The sequence below is a fragment of the Trichoderma aggressivum genome, assembly GCF_033847375.1.
Source record: "Trichoderma aggressivum f. europaeum strain CBS 100526 chromosome Unknown scaffold_039, whole genome shotgun sequence".
Taxonomy (NCBI): Eukaryota; Fungi; Ascomycota; class Sordariomycetes; order Hypocreales; family Hypocreaceae; genus Trichoderma; species Trichoderma aggressivum.
In genome coordinates, this window is record NW_026946405.1 from 341,252 (window position 1) to 360,654 (window position 19,403).

The following is a 19,403-nucleotide window of genomic DNA, read 5'->3' on the forward strand; positions in this document are numbered from 1 at the left end:
GGGCATGGAAGGGAGGAGGGCACGTATGTAAACACCAGGCCGTCGCTCAGGCGTCTATTTCCAAGCGAAGGCGCATCCGGAACGTTGCGGGCATGGTGGTGTAGGAGGAACAATGAAGAGAAGCTGTCGAGGTCTCGAGGGCAGCGCTTCGGAAGGCTTGGGGCAACAGCTTGTGAGCTTGCTTTGTCACAACCCGAAGCGTTTGTGATGCAGGCCGCGGGGAGCTGCTGATGCCGCCGCCGTACCTACGTCAGTGCGGGATGTGCAAGTACTCTGCGTGCTATCGGGCGCCGGGAGGTACAAGCACAGCACAGGCACAAGCAGGACAGCTGTATGTAGGCAGGCTGCAGGTGGGACTATGCGAGGCAGAAAGCAGAGGCTCAAGATGCGGTGCGTGCAGGTGAAATGCAGGCAGAAGCAGTTGGCGAGGGGCTCCAGATGTCGTCAGTGGTTGGGAGGCAACGAGGCGCCCGATTTGGCAGATGCCCGACGAAGTTGCTAGTCCCGCCTATTCGAGATTAGAGAGCAGAGCAGAGCAACCAGACCAGACCAGACCAGACGATATTTTGCCCGTCGATTACCTTGGTAGGCACTTGATAATGTCACTGCTAAAGCCTTATAGTACCTGTAAGCACCTCTTGGAAGCTCGTTATCATCCTCGTGCTCTCCCCGTCGACAAGGTAGGTACTAATGTAGGTACCTGCCGCTACCTGATACCCATCCTCGGCCAGGTACCCAGTTACTTTCGCCGGCACGGGCAGCAGAGGCGGTGGCGGCGGTGTCGCGGTCTGGAACGCTTGTACCAGAGTACTTGTCATGCAACAGGCCTGCGCTAAGGCCGCCCGTACATCCCCCGTACATTTAGTGCGAGTGCCCTGTTCCCGTGCTCTGTATCTTCCAATCCAGCACCCTGCGAACCCCCACTCGCAAGACGCGATCTGAATCCTCAACTCCAGAAAAAATTCCTGGACCGCGTTTTGCGACGTCCCGCTCGCTTGCATGGTGTTTGACATTCGAGTCATGGGATCGGAAGCCCTGTCAGCGCCCAACGAACTGCCTCGGACTGCCTGACGAATCTGCCATTGTTGAGCTTCGTTTTGGCGGGACTCGGCACTGCTCAACGGTCAACCAGCTCTTCTCTGTTGCTGACGAGGTGCAAGTGCACCGTCGTCGCAAGAGAATGAATCCCGACCAGCCGCCGGATTCATCGTCAATGTCTCTCACGACCTCGCCAACCCACGATGTCGCCAAGCTGATGGGCCGCCGGAGCCTGAGCAACATCCCCAAGGACCAGAGGTCTCTGCTGGAGCTGGAAAACCCGTGGGCTGTTGACCAAAGAGATGGGCCGCACGGATTGGCAACTGTCCCGAGCCAGGTTTTAAAAACGCTGAAAGAAGCCTTTATCCGCCTCCAGGAAGACAATGACAAGGAGAACCCTAAAGACAAGGAAAACCCTGACCCTCCTCCCACCACCAATGACCGTGACGGGCAGAATGGATATTCTCCCAGCTCGACACCAGAGACATCGGACAGTGAACCTCCGTCTTCGCCGGGAGTTCCGATACCATGGTCGCAGTCTCAGGTGGAATTTAGAGCAGAGCAGGACGATGAGATGTCCGATGCCGGTTCTCCCATTGACGAGACACCCTCAAGTCCGGCACCTGCACCACTGACCCAGCCGCCGCTCTTCCATGGTACACCGAGTCCTAGCCCTTCTTCAAGTGCCAGCGAGCCCGAGGATCTCGAGATGGAGCTCCCACAAGCTCAAGAAACCCACGAAGTCCCAATTAACCGCGAGGCCCCAGTTAACCCCGTAGCTACACGGATGCATCTGACAGCGGCATCTCAGGAGCCCGCAAGCTTGTTCACAAGCATGGTCACCACTACGGATACGCCTCCGTGCGCGCAGCCGCGGGTTGCTTCTACTGCTTGTACTTCGTCTGAAGATCCAAAGTCGTCGGTGTTGCCAGTTGATCCAGCCCACGGTCGGTCGCGACGGATGAAGCCGATTGAATTTAGTGAGGATAGCCCCAAAGTCACTGTGCGTTCGACGAACCCGGGTCCTCCCGCGCGCATGCCTTCCACGCGAGGATTTCCTGAGGAAAATGTCCCGATTTCGGCTTCTCTAAGCTCGAGTAACTCAACCCCTTACCATAGCGGTAGACCGCAAAAATCGCCATCTCCGCCGCCTCCTACTCCGCCGCCGCACAACTTCGCCGCCAAACATACCACCCCTCAGAATAGGACGAATAGGCAACTTGATGGTGTCAACGGTCGCGATACCTCCTCTCACCGGCAGGACCCCGTGTACCAGCTGCATCGGGTACAGGCGGCAGGGATGAATTCGTTCATAAGTTATCACGGGGAACCCTATAGCGCTTTTACCGCTACGTACCCCGAGTACACCACAATTCACTCGGGGAATTTGTTGTCCTTCATTCAGGCTTGCGTCTATCTAGAGATGTTTCAACAAGAGAGGGTAATACGCGAGTATTTGTATGATGATTTCATCCGGGCCTGGTCAAACGGCTTCTTGACTTATGCCCGGAACGCGGGCCCTGGCCAGGAACCACTTCCCGCTCTCCAATGGTACAATATGCTAAAGGGCCCTATCCTCTTCAACCGCATGTGCATAAATTCAGGCAACATCGGCGCTGTTCTTAACATATATCCCGAGGATGCTGCAAGGGTGAGGGCCATACTTGATGCCTCTAAAGCGGCAAGTGAGAGCCCAGCATCAGAACCACAGCCAGAGCAAGAGGTAGAGATGGAGCTGGAGGAAGAACCGGAACAAGAGCCAGAGCCTGAGCCAGAGCCTGAGCCAGAGCCAGAGCCTGAGCCTGAGCCTGAACCTGAGCCTGAACCTCAACCCCAGCCTCAGCTCGAGCCTCGACGTGAACGTAAAAGGCGTGTCGTGGATGTGATGGACAGCGACAATGCAATGGATATCACCGTGGCAGAAGAGAGCCGAGCCGAACCACAGCTCCCCCCGCCCACGAGAAAACCACCATCCTTGCCAGCACCATCACGACCGGCCCCGCCACCGCCACCGCCCCCTCGGCCTTTGTCCCCTGAGCTGGGGAGCGATGACTTTGACTTTCCTCCCCTTCCAGTCGTACTGCAATCGACATCAGGAAAACAGTCACGATCTCGGCCACGACCACACACACATGAGCCTCAACCTCAATCTAGACGACGGCCAGAGCCACAGCCAGAGCGACAACAGCACCCGCAACAACAACCGCAACCGCAATTACAACCACACAGAGAGCTAACATTACCTCAACGACATTCCCCCAGACGTCACCATCCCGCGCCGGTGCCCATCCCCCCCATCCCCATCCCAATCCCAATCCCTCCTTCCACAGCTCCCGCTTCATCAACAAACAGGCCTCCACCCAAGTCCACCAACCCCAGATCCTCCCCCCGCCCAGCCGACCACAGAGGCCGCTCCGTGCCCAGCTCAAGTAGCCGGGCGATCCCGAAGCTGCGTAAGCGATCGACCGAGGAGCGGGCGCGGCTGAAGGAGCATTTCCGGAAGAAGGCCTCGTCCTCGACGACGAGGTTTATTATTAGTGAAAGCGAAAACTAATTAGTGAATCGGGAGCAAAAGATGGGAATTACGGGCGCGAGGAGGAGTGACTTGGTTAATGATGTAAACGTATATTATGCAAGCATTGGGTCACAAAAACATAATGACAAAGGCAAGGTTGGATAACCGGAGCGATATATTGGGCGTTTTGTTATTACCATTTGAAGTTACCTGGGAATATGCCTCTAATGATGAAATGATACCCTGAAATTATCACTAAGAATGGACACGAGAAAAGAAGCGGTTATGTCTATCTTTGTTTCCTTGTATTGATTTCCATAAAGGAATCTGGTCTGGTCTATTTTGGCGTTATGCATGGGTAACATGTTCAGAAACTGATGATAAAGGAAAATGAAACAAAACATGGGGAACATATCGCGTATCTGCTGGTAAGACAATACCCCGATGAAACCCGTCCACTTTCACTAAAAGAAGGCCGTGATGGAGAAAAGTAGAAGAAGAGAAGTGGGAAAAATAATAATAAAGTGAGAGAAACAAATAACCGACTCCCTGAGGAGTACTAGCGAACCATCTAATCCGTCTCGTTCCAGAAAGGTAATAAATAAATATTTTAAAACCACAGCGATATTTTAACGCCAGTAATTCAAGTTTTTTTTTCTGTAGTCGTTTTTTTTCTTGTAGTCTCTGAAAAGCCGAATGCAAATTGTGTATGGTAAAGCAAATGACATGGCCACCAATAGCCCTGTAATAGAGATTTTCATCTTTTTTTGATCCGTTTGCTGACTGATGCCTGGCGTCTGAAAATCGAAACGGCGGATGATGGAGGAAGCAAAGAAAATGGGTTAGATAAGTGTTTTCATGGCGCGTCGTGCAAGCATTAAAATCGTTGCGTTGATACAACGCGGTAGGGGGTGGTAGTGTCCACCAGGGACCATTGCGATATCTGGCCTTGGCGGGGGCAGTCGTAGAGTCGTCGATGCGAGCGAACCAAACACCTGTGAGAAGTTTGATTCGAAATCCACAACTCCCAGCGCTTGCATCTAAGCTTGTGTCGGCTCAGTCTTGGGACTCAGCCTTTTCGCTAGTAGCTGAGCGCTCCTCCTTGGCTGCCTCCTTGGCTGCTGCCTCGGCGGCCTTCTTCTTCTGCTGACGCTTTTCCTCGTCGGGGGTCAGGGTCCTCAGCTGGAGAGCGTGGATGCCTCCTTCTATGGCCATTTCATCCCGCAGCAGAGCGTAGATCATTCGATGCCTTGCAGGCTGCATCTTGGTGGCGAACATGTCGGAGATGATGACAAGACTGGAATCGGCGTTAGCAAGGCCAGGAACAACAGAATGCGACTTGGTGCCAGTGCATGGACACATACCGAAAGTGCGTTTCCTTGGAAGTGACGCCCGCCATGGCCTTGTGGTGAGAGTGGAGGTGCGAGTCATTGTAAATCTCCAGCGTGATTGGGCTGAGAGCCGCAGTCAGCTATAGCAGTGGTGTTAGCATGCGAAATGAACCAAGTGCGTGCTGAAAAAAAAAAAAAAAAAAAAAAAAAAAAAACCACCAACCTTGGCACGGATCGCGTCTTCCAGAGGAGTTGCGGATGATGAGCTCATGGTGGAAAGTTGACGGCTCACGTTGGAGAAGCCGAGAGCGTATCGCCGATACATGATTCTGGAAGGAAGAGAAGAAGAAAAAAATGGAAGATTGTCGTTGTTAGTGGAGCTGGTTGCGGCTCTGCTGGCGGTCCCTGTGCGCCAGACGGAAATCACGAGACTTGGTGTGAGGTTGGCTGGTAAGAGGCGGTCGCGGGTTATGAACCGGCAGAATCGAGATTTTTTTTTTGACAGTGGGCGAATCAAGCAACAGCCGGATGACGGAGGCAAAAGGCGGAAGAGAATTGGCGTGTAAAAAAAGAGGCAAAGGAGGCGTGAGAGTGAGAGAGAGTGAGACGAGAGACGAGAGATGAGAGAGAAGAGAATAAGGCGTCTTGAGCCGGGCTGGCAGACGGAAAAGAGCAGCGGCCGGCAACTATTAAATCATGGCAAACAAAGTGAAATTCGGTGAAGTCGGTGAGAACCAGTGCGCCATGCATGACTCCTCAGAGTGGCGGCGATCCAATCACGACGTCGACAGGCCCCCAGGAACCATGGAGCGGTGACGAGGGAAAAAAGCGGCGGGTTCCTGGACGCTGGGCGTGGTTCCAGCTTTGCATATTCCAAGTTGCAAGTGGTTGCACCAGCCAGGGGGGCCGAGAAAGGGGCATCGCAGGAAGGATTCCCACACGCCCCAGCACACGGCCGAATGGGTGCATGGGGGGGAGGAGGAGACCTTTGTTGTCTCTTTCTTTTCTTCTTTTTTCTCTGGTTGCCTCTTTTTTTTTTGTTCTGTCTTATTCTGCCGTTGTCTTGATGTACTGTACGACGTGTTATTCGGTGATACTATCCATACTCGACTTGACTTGGACTGGTTCTAAAATTGGAACCGTCGATGAGATGGTGCGAGGCTAGTTGCGCCACTGCTGCTTGACCGTTGATGCTGTTGTGGAGGACACAAATGCTGCTGCTTGCATTTTGCAGTTCTTGGTCCCAAGTGGTCGACCAAACGACAGGTGCTTGGAGGCAACGCACGGCTAGAAGCAGGGAGCTGTACGAGGTACGGAGCCGTGACAGATCCAATGTAATGTAATGTAATGTAATGTAGCAGCAGGCGGGAGTCAGGAGTCGGCACAAAGCACCAATGCCTAATCCCGCCATCGTCATATCACCAGCCCGTCTCGTCGACAAGACAGGGAGACGGCGTTGATCCAGGCATGCCCTCTCTCTACCGTCCTTTGATAGCTCGTGCTCGCAATACTCGGCAAAATGAAACCAAAGTGCGCTTAAGCCCACCAAGGCAGATGCTAGTACGCCGTAAACGCCCGACTACCACGAATGGCTTCCGTCACTCATTTCGTCGTCTCTCCTTTTGCCTGCCTGCCTGCCTCTTCACCTCCTCTTCCTCGTGCTCTCTAGTCCGGGCACCTGTAAGACTTCCTTCAGCCGTCCATGGCCAGTGTCGGCAAGGGGCCTCTGCAGGGCTGCTTGCTTGCTGCTGCGTGTCCTCGCCCGGCAATTGGGCCAGTCCGGGTGCCACGCACCACCCACCTGGTCGGGATGGGAGACCGCCCTTTTTAGCTCGTGTCCACCGTCTCGATCGAGTCGTTGATGTGATGATGTAGCATCTGGTCAACAGGCAGTACAGAGTGCTAGTACAAGTACTAAGGCAGTAGTGCCTGTGCTTTGTATGCGAGCCCGTCAAGGGGGGCCCTTCTGGCGGTGCAACCACGCGAGCGCGGTGGAGAGGCGGCATGGAGGAGATGTTGGGGGAGAGAGGAGATGGATCAAAATTGCCATGGATGCTCATGCTCATGCTCATGCTCATGCTCATGCTCATAAGCTCGGGCATGCTCAGGAGGTACCTGCAAGTACCTCACCTGTTGCTGCAGCAGCCTCACTTTGGGAGGAGCACCTACATGTACCCGAACCCGTGCCAACCTGCAAGGCAGTTGAGGGCGGTGTTACAGGTCATCTTGTGTTCTGCCAGCCATGGGATGGAATGGATCAATGGAATGGGGAATTGCAGGTACCTGGCAGTACTGTGCAGTACAGTACTCGTACCTGGTAGGGAGTAAGTAATACGCCGGTCCGTCTGCAGCTAAATGGATCAAATCGGATGGATGTCATGTCTGTGCATGTGAAGAAGCAATTTTTTTTCTCTCTCTGTGCTCTCTTCAGTGTTCTCCCTTACATGTGCCAACGGGACGAGTTTTGCTTGTCGGAGAGAAAGAGAGTGAGATCCAATACCTAATACAACTCCCGTCTTCTACAGTGTCTCAGGCCATCTCATCTCATCTTCATGTAACCCAACCCCCCGTGTCACTTTGCACACACACCGTGATTCCAGATCATCGAACTCAACTCCCTCATCCCGCTCGCTCGCCGCCAGTCTCCAGCCGGCCGGGTCGCTAAACTACCTAAACCCATCGCCGAACCTAACGTGACTGACAGCAGATCTTCTGGCAAAAGTCGGGATGCTGGTTGGCCCATGCTTTCTCACGCCTCCTCTTTTCAGTGACCGCCCTATTGCCTTGCAACACCCCTGCACTCAACCAGAAAGTGGCGGTCCCCGCTCACTCTCTGCACCTTTTCTCTCTCTCTCTCTCTCTCTCTCGGGCTGTCTGCCCGTCTTTTCTCTGGCCCGGGTATGGGGGACGGGGGCCAAGGAGCAAAAAGGCCTCTGCTTATTTCCTCTCCGCCTTTTTGTGATGTTTATCCCGCCTATTTGCTTCCTTTTTTTTCTTTTTCTTTTTTCATCTCGTCCCTGCTAGCCTGCTGCCACTAACACGGTTGAGGTCAGGAAGAGCGCGGCCATTTGACCAAATCGCAATCGTCTGATCCCGTGGCTTTGTGCAACACACACAAAAGCCGGCGTTGTGTTGTGCAACCCCTACTTGAAGATTTGCGTTGACCTTGACCGCAAAGTGCATGTACATGTAGACATGAGCACATGTAGACGGATTTATTTGATTGATTGATGCCATTGGACTGGACTGGACCTGAACATGGCCAGTCGGAGCGTTGACGTGAATCCATCAAATGGAGCACGTCTCAAGTCAATTGCTGTTTAGCGGACTCGGCCTGCTGAAACAGCGCTATAAACGCACAGCGCTTGACAGCAGCCAGCACTCGCCACTCACTAGAACCCCCCCGGCCAACGGCGCCCAGGGCCCGATCTTCCGGCGGCTGGTCCAGCATGCGGCCCAGAACCTGTGCCGACCCGGATGGGAGCCCCGGCCGCTACATCTGGCTCCCTAGTCAGCGCTGGCTAATCGCGAGTCGAGCCGTCAAAACTCGAGCTGATTTTGATCCTTCTGCCTCGTGCAAACCCTTGGCCTGCCTTGGAGCAACGCTCCTTTCACCACCAACCACCGGCATCGCATCAGCACTGGCCCGATCGCTGGTTCGTTCCGGACGCTGCTTGACTCGCACGCGCAGCACGACAAGGCCGGAAACGAGGCCGCAGAACGCAACGCATGCCAACCCCCCTGTCTCGAAACTCAACGCTCTACCCCTCTTGCTCTGCTTGTCTTTGCCTCTCTCTCTCAGTCTCTCTCAGTCTCTCTCAGTCTCGATCTCTCTAGTCTCTAGTCACAGTCACAGTCACAGTGTACTGCAGTCAGTGTTGGATCCATTGATTCCATCAATGCCACTGTCAACTAACCGGCAGATAGATACACCAAAGCATCGCATCACCGAGTGCCCTGACTGACTGACTGACTGACTGACTGAACTGCTTATCCACCTGCCTTGCCTGGTCCGGCTATCCATCCCCTCCCCTCCCCTCCCCTCCCCCCTCATCTCATCCCATCCCATCCCATCCCCCATCACATCAATGATCGTCTCGGCCTCACCAGCCCTGCGGCGTCTCGCCTTGGCCTCCCGCCTTCGCTCGCATGGCCCCTCTTCTCTGCTTCCATGCCGTCGCTGCGGGGCCACGCCTGCATCCTCTTCCCACTCCCTCCTGTCTGCCTCGCTCTTCTCTCTCTCCTCCTCAGCTGCAGCAGCCACTAGCATCAGCGTCAGGATGGCGTCGACGTCGACGTCTGCCGCCTTGCCTCGTCTGGCCATCTTCGAAGCCGTGGCTCGGCACGATCCCGATGCCCTCGCCGTGGTCCACTCCTTGTCTGGCCGCCGTTTCACCTACGGCCAGCTGCTGGGCGACGTGCGCCGAGCGAGGGCCCGGCTGCTCGATGCTCGCGGCAAAAGCGCTGGCGACGACCTGGACGGCGAGAGGGTGGCCCTTTTGGTAGAAAATAGCTACGACTACGTAGGTGAGCAAGCGAGCCCTTTAAAATACACACATTGTTTGTTCTTGGCGTGTGTTGTTCATGCATCTATCTGCCATGTCTGCGTATACGACCACAGCTCGCTGATACCATGTTCCCCGCGTCCTCTTCCGCGGGAGACATCAAACAGTCACCCTCCTGGCCATTCTGGCCGCACGCTCAATAGCCGTCCCTCTGTCTCCTGCCTTTCCCACCCCCGAGCTAGAGTATGTCCTGAACCACAGCGAGGCCTCGTTGCTCGTCTCCTCGCCCAAGTTTGCCTCCAAGGCCCAGCAGGTCTTGGCTGCAGACTTAACCTCCAAGCCATCCCACGTGGAGCTGCCCAAGCATGCCGAAAGTGCGGCTGCAACGGGGGAGACTGTTCCCTTGGAAGACGGTGCCAATCCGGGACAAGCAGGCCTCATGCTCTACACGTCGGGGACGACTAACAAGCCGGTAAGAACCCGCCTGGGCACAACTCTCCATGCTGTTCTTCGTTCTAAAGAATCTTTCTCCAGAAAGGCGTCTTGCTCCCCCAGTCTGTCTTAACCGCCCAGGCCCGCTCTCTCCATGAGGCTTGGGAATACTCTCCCGCGGATCACCTCCTCCATCTTCTCCCCCTCCACCACATCCATGGCGTCGTCAACGCCATCTTGACGCCCCTGCTCGCCGGGTCATCCATCGAGTTCATGTTCCCCTTCAACGCCGATGCCGTCTGGAACCGCCTTGCCGCCCCGTACCTCCCCCCCTCCGAGACTACCAACGGCAACGGCAACGGCAACGGCAACGGCCTCACCACCAACGGTGACACTGCCTCCACGTCTTCTTCCAAGCCCAAAGTCACCTTCTTCACCGCGGTCCCAACCATCTACAGCCGCCTTCTCAATAGCCACAAGTCCCTGCCCCCTGCCATCCAGGATGCCGCTCGCCAGGCCGTCTCCCCCTCCAACTTGCGCCTCAACATCTCTGGATCGGCCGCCCTTCCCACCCCCATCAAAACGGCCTGGGCCTCGCTCAGCAACGGCAACATCCTCCTGGAGCGCTACGGCATGACCGAAGTCGGTATGGCGCTCTCCTGCGGCCTGTCCTTCTCCGACCGCGTCGACGCCTCTGTCGGCTGGCCCCTGCCCTCCGTCCAGGCCCGCCTCGTCGACGTCGACACCGCAGAAGTCATCCTCCCCGGCCAGGAACTCGACGCCCAAGGCCGCGAGCGCTCCGGCGAGATCCAGCTCCGCGGTCCCACCATCTTCAAGGAGTACTGGCGCAACCCGGCCGCCACCGAAAAGGAGTTTACGGCTCCCGACCCGGACGGCAGCGGCGCCTGGTTCAAGACGGGCGACGTCGCCGTCCGCCGTCCCGTCCCGACCGCGGGCCTCAACTCCGCCGCCCAGCCCTGGGCCCAAGGCCCCCTGTACTTCATCCAGGGCCGCAAGTCCGCCGACATCATCAAGACGGGCGGCGAAAAGGTCAGCGCCCTCGAGGTCGAGCGCGAGCTCCTCTCCTTACCGCAGGTCGCCGAGGCCGCCGTCGTCGCCGTGCCCAGCGGCTCTTGGGGCCACAAGGTCGGCGCCGTCGTCGTCCTCGACCGCTCCGTTGCCGAGAAGTGGTCCGCCCTGGAGATGCGCCGCGCCCTCAAGAGCCGCCTCGCCAACTACAAGATCCCCCAGGTCATGAGGGTGGTCGAGAGCATCCCGCGCAACGCCATGGGCAAGATCAACAAGAAGCAGCTCGTCAAGGCCATCTTTGCCGATGAGCACAGTGGCGATGAAGCATGAGCCTTGTTTTTACTTCTCTCGTAAACGGTACTTCTTTTGCCATTCTTGATCACCCTTGTGAATTACCTAGGTATGGTGTTGGTGTGTGGGATAGAGGGAGGTCCAGATAGATAGCCGTAGGCAAACATGTCATTAGCTACCAGATGTTGGAGAGTCTTGAGGGTCGTTCAAGGGATTGTAGATAGGTAGTCACAAGGTCATGTCGTTAGCCGCAGCACATTAGATGGTAAAAAAAATTATCTTGAATAAAAAAAAATGCATATAAAAATAGCACATCATTCTTGGCCTAAACATCAAACATCTATTTTGGGGGTAAAGGTTCCTGTTTACTTCCTCGCCGACCGCATCTGCCCTTCTCGCGCGGCCTTCACGACGAGTTTCAACATGGAAAACAAAATAAAAACGAAAGCCCCTGAGCTAACGCCGTCATGAGATGTGAGAAATATGCCATCGTCTCAGAGTCATTAGTTGCCCGAGAAGCCAAGCCCAAGCCTTGCCGTGCGCAAACCCCGACCCGAATCCGACAAAAGAAAAATGGTAATCATGCCTCCAACCACACCTGCCCTTCCGGACCGGCCGTTCAACCATGGCGGAAGGCCTCAAGAGAGATGTGTATACCGGCGTTGTGCGAGACATCTCGTTGCGGTAGGTGGGTGTAATGAATGCCGCCCTTTTCCCCTTCCATGGTAAAAAAAAAACATCGTCCCAAGCGTCTACACGACGTACTTGGCCTTGGCTCTGGTGCTACCGGCATGGGCGCTGTCGGTGTGGCCAGAAAACTCGACCTGCTCGTTGGCGGGGAGCTCGAGGGTATCCTTGAATCTCCGACCAATAGACAGGAGAATGTCCTTACCCTTCTCCCCGCTTCGGCCCTTTCCGCCAGCAACGTCTCCGTCGCCCCGTCCGGGAATGCTCTTTCCGATGGTGCGAGTCCAGACACCGATACGGTAGAAGCCCTTGCGGACGTTGACGACAACGCCCATGACCTCACCATCCTCCTCCTCTTCGAGAGTCTCGCCGATGGCGCCCATCATGACCTGGAGCCAGAGGCGATCGACGTCGACATTGCGCTTGTCCTTGTACTGGTAGGACCACTTGCCGCCGTGCTTGTTCTGGGGGTCTTCCCACTCAGGGCGGACGCCAGCCTTGAACAGGTGATAGTCGGACTTGAGGGCAAGTTCTGAAACAGGAGCAACGTTGTTCTGCACAATGCAAGAGTCAGCAGTGGGAAACACAGCATGATGGTGCAAGGACTGCGGGAAAAGGATGGACCTACGTATACGCCCCAGAACTCCTCGACCGAGTCAAAGGTGATGACCTCCTTCAGCAAGTCATTCCAGTTGTCACCCTACAGCAAAAAGCAACGACATGTTAGCTCCGTCTCCTCATCACGGCAAAAACATAACCCGAAATTCAGCCAGCTCAATGCCTGCTCCATTTGACAGTCCGTACCTTTCCGCTGGGCGGCTTGGTGAACCACAGAGTCCACTTGCTCTGGAGAGGGTGCTTGACAGTGAAGTTGTCCTTGTCGTGGAACACAGTCACGGGCTTTCCGTCATCCTTGGCCTCGCTGCTCCCGTGCTCGTCGCCGCTGGGGGAGATGGGGATGGTGGAGAGGTCGACCTGCTGGTCCAAGTTCTGTGTGTCAATCGCAGCGGCAGCCATTGTGCTTGTAGGGGCCGTGATTCGGTTTAGGGCGGTTGGTCGGATTGCGAAAGAGTTGGAGAAGGAAGAAGAAAAAAAGAAGCTGAAAATTTGGAGCTTTCAGAGGCGGGAGTTCCAAATCGCGGGGCAGCGGTGGGATGTGAAGAGGCAGCGAGCAGAAAAAAAATTGCGGTGGCGGCGAGGGAAAGAGAGTCGCTCGGTTGCTTCTCCTTTCGTCTGTGTTCGGAAATATGGGAGGAAAGATGCGGTTCGAAAATGTTGGTCCTTCTTTCACTGTTTGAATTTGCGCCAGGCAAACTCTTGGTGTCGTCAAGTGCGAGGGGCTCGAGCAATACTTTGCAGTCAATTCTGCGGGTGTTGAAAAAAATGTCAATGTTGGACGAGACGCTAAAAGCCGTGCTTGCACTGTGCGTGTTGTGGCCTCAGGAATAAGGCACAAACTCCTGTTACTAAGTCCACCCAAGTGCCAATGTCCTCATCACTGCAACATCTTAGCAAGGTACTATTGTATTCTAACACCCAGTAATGGCTTTCAAAAAGTTGAGCCATGACGCTCTTCTCAATTGACAACCATGTACGCACATCTTGACTTGGCCAAACTCACATAACATCTTCAGTAAAAATCAGTGCATATATATCGTATTTGTTCTTGTATATTGACGTATTATAACATTCCGAATCTTCAGACATAGATACATAAGGCAGTCCCTTAAAGTCCAGCAAATCATCGAATCCTTTTCATCCAGCGTAATATGCGCTCATCCCGGCTCCATAATCCCTTTTACCTCCGACCCCATAAATTTCAAAGCCCTTCCTTTTCCCTTTCTATCATGGAAAACAAAAGCAACATTTCGCTCCGCGTGTAATTACAGCCCCTAAAAAATCGAAAGGAAGAAAACACAAGAGAAACATGGAAAATCCATCTACAAACCATTGTCCCTTATCCTTGACCTGAAAGCCCATAAGCTTGTAATATTCCACTGTCGTTGGATGATCATAATGGCACCGGCTTATTCCTTTGTGCGCGCATGCTGTATTTATCCCTTTTCGACCCCAAAAAATTCCAACCTGTCCTCCTATTGAACGCCTCCTTTAGAGCAAGGAATATCGTAGTGAAAAAAAAGAATGAAGAAAAAGAAAAACACCCAAAAAGTCGTGATCGTGAGATTTCAGCATCTTAAAAGGATGCGCGATACATAAGCTGCCCGGAGCAGATGCTTCTTTCAAACAAAAGAAGCCAAAACTTTTGTTCAAAGCAGCAAGAAAAAAAAAAGAATCATTGCCGTGGGGATTGCGTTTATAAAGGAGACGAAGGTTAAATCCCCGTCGCGTTCCCGGTCCCGTTCTCCAGCTTGTTGACATTCTCTTCGGTCAGAGCCTCTCCTGTACCCGACTCGGGGAGAGAACTGTTTCGGAGGTCGGCCGGTACACCTCCGGCCGCGTCAATGAGCTTCGTCTCGTGAAGCATATTCGACCATTCTTTCTCGTCTTCAAGTCGGCGGACTGGAGGTGACAGTTCGACCGCAATAGCCGAATCAAACGGCGAAGGCTCATGCCCTCCGTTGGTCGTAAGTGGCCGAGGCGTGATTGGGCTCGTATGAAATTCTTCGGATGCCGAAAGCGGAGATGGATCGTTCTCTTCGATGCCCAGATGCGGGATATCCGCGTTATCGCAATGCTCACCCATTTCGGAGCAATCAGAAGCCGGCGGCCCTGCTTGGGGGCGACGCCGTGCGATAGACCATCTGATCAGCATCTTCTCCAACACCTTCATCGTAACCGGTTTCGCAAGGTAGTCGTCCATGCCAGCTTTGGTGCATTTCTCGCGATCCCCGTGGATTGCAGACGCAGTCATGGCCACAATGGGCACATTTTGGACGAGAGTTTTGTATGGAAGATGATGTCGCAGAAGATGGGTGCATTTGTAGCCATCGATGATGGGCATCTGCACGTCCATCAGTATAATGTCCGGCATTTTATTTTGGCCCTTTGAGGCGCCAATCATGTAATCCAGCGCCTCCTTGCCATTCCAGGTCGCCGAGACCTGGAAGCCAAGTTTTCCAATGGTACGTGTGGCGATCTTCTGGTTTACCGGGCTAAAATGAGAGGGAGAATATTAGCAATGACTGTGATAAAGATATACTGGAGGGGGCGGTCACAAGGTAAACACTTACTTATCCTCTACCACCAAGATATGCAGTCGTGATCGTTCAGACAAAGGCAGCTCTTGCTCTGCAGGAGGAGGCGTCCGAAGAGATGCGCGCCGACGAGCTTTGCCGCCAGAGTTACTCGCAATGCTCTCTGAGCCTTGGGAGGCGCCCGTCATCTGCTCAAATTCCGAGCTATTGCATGAGAGGCTCAGCTCAGACTGTAGCCGATCGGGGATGGCTCCAGGTTCTACCAGTGTGGGAGCAGGGGCTCCTGTTGGCTTCATAAAGGGGATCCAAAACGTGGCTTTCGTGCCCGATCCCACATTCGACTCCAACTTGATGCGGCCATTCATCAGGTCCAGCAAGTTCTTGCAGATTGTCAATCCCAGTCCAGTACCGCCAAATTTTCGCGCCGTAGACGGGTCTCCCTGGCTAAACGGCTTAAAGAGCTTCTTGCGAACGTCTTCCTCGATGCCAATTCCTGAGTCTTCAATGACAAAGCGAACCTCGATTGTCTCGGCTGTTTCACGCTCCTTGACCACCGAAAACTTGACATATCCTTGATTGGTGAACTTGATGCTATTCGTGAGGAGATTGGTAATGATTTGCCGCAACCGGCCGGGGTCACCAAGGACCACGCGTTCATTGGCAATATCTTTCCCAACATCAGATCGAAAGTCCAGGTTTTTCCGCTCAACAGCAAACTTGAGCATCTTTCTCACATCCTGCACAATGTGAGAGAGGGAAAATTGGACTTCTTCAATGTCCAAGCGACCCGATTCCACCTTTGAAAAATCCAGGATGTCGTTGATTACCGTGAGCAGCGATGTAGCAGAGCTTTGAATGTTGTCGACATATTCACGCTGCTCTTGAGTCAGTTCCATGTCGCTCAGCAATTCTGCCATGCCAAGAACCCCCGTAATGGGTGTCCTGATTTCGTGAGACATGTTGGCCAGGAATTGACTCTTCAGCCTCGTAGCTTCTTTGGCGGCAGCCTCGTTTGCCATTGCGCGACGCTTCTCCTTAGATTGCTCTCGCAAGGCTTCTCCTCTGACCTTGAGCTCGGTGACATCCATTATTACGCCAATGGCTCCATCAACACATGTTTCCTTGGTAGCCATACCATCTTTGGTCTTTTTCCCGAGCATCGGGTGAAATCGAGTTCGATACCAGCGATCATCTGTAACACCCCAACGGTTAGTTTGCCGCATCTTTCATTGCCAATCTCGAAACGGCATCGATCCTTTTCCAACTCACCAAGTCCATGCTCCTTCACATCCTCATTACTCCTTCCCTCGAGAATATCCTCAATGGGCTGAAGCCACTTTAGGCGTTCTTCATCGAGCTCTCGTCCAGAGAGTCGATTGAAAACAGTGTACATGTTCTCTCCAACAAACCACCTGCTCTTTTCATGGTTATCGTCGGAGGCGCTGTTCCAGATCAGGGCACCCTCCAGCATCGTTACTCGGCGTTCGGGGTCAACGGTAAAGATGGTGACGTGTGAGTGGGCAATGACGCTTAGCAACTGCTGGCGGGTGCGCTTAGCACTCAACTTCGTCTGCATGCTCTCGTGGATGTCGGTCGAGGTTCCTATTAAAAGGTTAGTTTCCTTTATTACTCAATATTCATACCAATGAGGCTACAACGTACCGAACCATTTCTCAATCTTGCCCGTTTCCTTGTCGCGCACAGCGAGGGCACGACCGAGAAACCACCGCCACTCTCCCTCCTTGCTGAGGCAACGATACTCCATGACGTAGGGATCTCCTGTCTCTAGGGAGTGATTCCACCGAGAGCGAGCCTCGGGGCTGTCGTCGGGATGAATGGCAGCCTGCCAAGCCAGGCCAATGCACTGCTCGGGATTCAGGCCGGTGTACGTGTACCATTTCGTATTGAAGAAATCGTGCATTCCGTCCGGACGTGCCGTCCATACAAGCTGTGGCATGGCGTCGCAAATGATCTTGAACCGCTCCTCGTCGCGCTCTTTGATATGGGTGATTTCTTCCCTCATCATGGTCACATCGCGGCCAGTTACAACGCCGGCGAGGAATTCGTGTGTGGTGTCATCGTAGATGCCTTCTCCCAACACATCGAATATGATTTTCTTCCCGCTGCGCGAGTACATGCCTATACGCTTGCTAGCGAATGGCGTCTCTGTCCTAAGTAGAATGGAGATTGGATACTCGCAGACATCTAGCTGCCTCGTGAAATCCTCGTTATACACTTCCCACTTCTCTAGCAGGTGAAATCCATCGCCAGACGAGTCGAGATCGGCATCGACAGGGAAGAGCTGTCTCGCAGCCTTGTTTGGAAATGTGACGCTGCCATCCTTCCACATCGCAACGACGGGCATCTGCGTACTGTCGATGAGAGCGTCCTTCATCCTAATCATTTTCTGTAGCACTGAAGGCGTGCTTGCTTGCGAATGTGCCGCAACAGTCGGAGGTCCCATGGGAGGGAAGGGACTCGAAGAGATGGTGATGGCGCCCGGGCTGTAAAACAGGGGGGAGCTAGAGTCTCGACTGGAGGCGACAGACGATGCATTCGAGGTGGAGATGGACTTTTTCTCGACAGCCTCAAGGATGCTGGATCGAGCAATAGCTCTTCGGTTGCTAAGCGGTATCGACGGAGCCGACTGGGCGTTGGTGAAGGTCAAGGTGAAGAAGGTTTGCTTATCCTCGATTTCCCAGACGGTAATGATCATTTTGGCAAAGGCGTGGTACTCGGACTCTTTTGCCTTGTACCTGCTGTTGAAGGTGGTTTTGGTGATGTCCTTTCTAGTGATGATGACTTCTACCGTCGCATCCTGGGTCGGTCGCTCGATAGGCTTGGCCTGCTCGTTCGCCTGCGCAAGCGCCATGGTGGCAGTTGGCGTGGCATCGCCGCTGGCTCCAAGATGAGATGGTCGCCGTTGTTGGTTCGGGGCTGGTGGCCGTACGCCGACTTCAGTGATCAAGGTGTCGAGGAAAGCCTCCCACGTAACCCACACAGGACGGCCATCTTGTATCATGTCAATACCTACCTGTGAGAGGGTCTGACCACGCAACTTGTCCATCGTTGCCGACGCATCCTCATCGCTCAAATCATCAGAGATGATCCCGAGCATCCTCCCCATGGCCTCATTGGCGAGTACAACGGTCTTGAGGTTGTTTAGCACGATGACAGGGACAGGCAGGTACTGCATTGCGGAAAAGGCAACTTGGCCGGGCGATATTGAAGGCATGGAGAGTCGAAATGGGCTTTGGGATTTGGAACGGACTCCATCGCCAGGGTCTCTGAGGAATCGTCCACCGCCCATGGAGCGAGGACTATGGTCGACACGGCCGTTCATGTCTGCCGTGGCAGCCTTGGACGGCCCTCGATCTTTCATAGAGACTACGAGGTCGGGATCGAGATCCGGCGGACCTCGCGGAGCATCGTGAGCAGCGGAAGCGGGAGCCGGAGCGGACTGGGACGCTCGAGTCTGAGAGCTCTCGCGAGCATCTTCCAGGGACGTCATCTCGTTGGCATTCCACGCATGAGGGAGACGTGCGCAGCGAGCCCAGACAAAGATGTGGCAAAGACGGTAGCAGTGGAACTCGTCGTCCAGGACTCGAGACGGGGAGGTCTAGAACCAGAGGCTCTCGTGAGCAGGTCGAGGACGGTGGCTGAGTTGACGGAGGCCCTGGCCGACTCGACTCGACTCGGAAGCAAGCACGAGCTGACAATCGCCCAGCTCGACAAGGGAGGTGTTCTGATGGCAAAGCTGAATAATAAGAGGCACGGAGACAAAGGAGAAGGGAAGCACGGCAACCCAGGACTCGATGCGTTAGTGCTGCTTTACTTGACGAAGCTATGCCGGTATCGCAATGGCGTGGGATATTGCAGATCTCGGGCTCCACCCATTCGATGGCTGGATGGCCGCTTTCCTGGAGTCGTGAAAAAGTTAAAAGCGATGGGCCAGACGGAGTCACGGACAAAAGAGGGCCAAGTGCCGAGCTGGCAAGGTCCCGTGTTATAAAAAATGCCCGGCCTTGGTTTGCGAGCTTGCCGGCTGCCAGACGGTCTGGGGGGAGGTGGACGACGATGGATGGAACGGCTGGAAGGGCGAGAGACAAGGCAAGGCAAGGCAGCTTGGATGGGAGGAGGAGGATCAATTGCGGACCGGAAGCGGGGGGGTGTTGAAACAAGAGGTTGAATGAAGCGGACCTGGTGGCTTTTGACTATTCTTGTTCGCCGTCGAGGGCCGCGAACAGACAGCGTGGGGACTGGGGCTGGGGCTAGGATTGATGGCTTGGAACTAGAATCGACGGGACCCTGAGCTGAGACAGACAGGCAAGGAAGAGCAAGGCAAGGTGCTCGTAAATCGTAGTAGTACGAGATGCGAGTATGTAAGGAAGGTGGTGAACAAGGGCGCAGCAGAGGGGGG

The 19,403-nt window shown here is 54.4% G+C and overlaps 5 protein-coding genes across 5 annotated transcripts; 2 read left to right on the forward strand and 3 right to left on the reverse strand.

Moving 5' to 3' along the window:
* Nucleotides 1–482: 482 nt before the first annotated feature.
* Nucleotides 483–3,592, forward strand: Triagg1_8257 (uncharacterized protein; the record flags this gene model as incomplete). The annotated part of the gene is made up of 3 exons (XM_062903083.1): nucleotides 483–585; nucleotides 623–680; nucleotides 907–3,592. 3 exons carry the CDS (start codon nucleotides 483–485, stop codon nucleotides 3,590–3,592), a joined length of 2,847 nt encoding a protein of 948 aa, XP_062752886.1.
* A 1,017-nt stretch (nucleotides 3,593–4,609) lies between these two features.
* Triagg1_8258 (uncharacterized protein) lies at nucleotides 4,610–5,209 on the reverse strand (the record flags this gene model as incomplete). The annotated part of the gene is made up of 3 exons (XM_062903085.1): nucleotides 4,610–4,850; nucleotides 4,918–5,024; nucleotides 5,108–5,209. The coding sequence occupies 3 exons, from the start codon at nucleotides 5,207–5,209 to the stop codon at nucleotides 4,610–4,612; spliced, it is 450 nt and encodes a 149-aa protein (XP_062752887.1).
* A 3,763-nt stretch (nucleotides 5,210–8,972) lies between these two features.
* On the forward strand, nucleotides 8,973–11,180 carry Triagg1_8259 (uncharacterized protein; the record flags this gene model as incomplete). Its single annotated transcript, XM_062903086.1, has 3 exons — nucleotides 8,973–9,411; nucleotides 9,557–9,861; nucleotides 9,924–11,180. The coding sequence occupies 3 exons, from the start codon at nucleotides 8,973–8,975 to the stop codon at nucleotides 11,178–11,180; spliced, it is 2,001 nt and encodes a 666-aa protein (XP_062752888.1).
* Nucleotides 11,181–11,893: 713 nt separating this feature from the next.
* Triagg1_8260 (uncharacterized protein) lies at nucleotides 11,894–12,845 on the reverse strand (the record flags this gene model as incomplete). Its single annotated transcript, XM_062903087.1, has 3 exons — nucleotides 11,894–12,382; nucleotides 12,457–12,528; nucleotides 12,633–12,845. The coding sequence occupies 3 exons, from the start codon at nucleotides 12,843–12,845 to the stop codon at nucleotides 11,894–11,896; spliced, it is 774 nt and encodes a 257-aa protein (XP_062752889.1).
* A 1,315-nt stretch (nucleotides 12,846–14,160) lies between these two features.
* Nucleotides 14,161–18,494, reverse strand: Triagg1_8261 (uncharacterized protein; the record flags this gene model as incomplete). Its single annotated transcript, XM_062903088.1, has 4 exons — nucleotides 14,161–14,941; nucleotides 15,020–16,175; nucleotides 16,253–16,585; nucleotides 16,646–18,494. The coding sequence occupies 4 exons, from the start codon at nucleotides 18,492–18,494 to the stop codon at nucleotides 14,161–14,163; spliced, it is 4,119 nt and encodes a 1,372-aa protein (XP_062752890.1).
* Nucleotides 18,495–19,403: the final 909 nt, after the last annotated feature.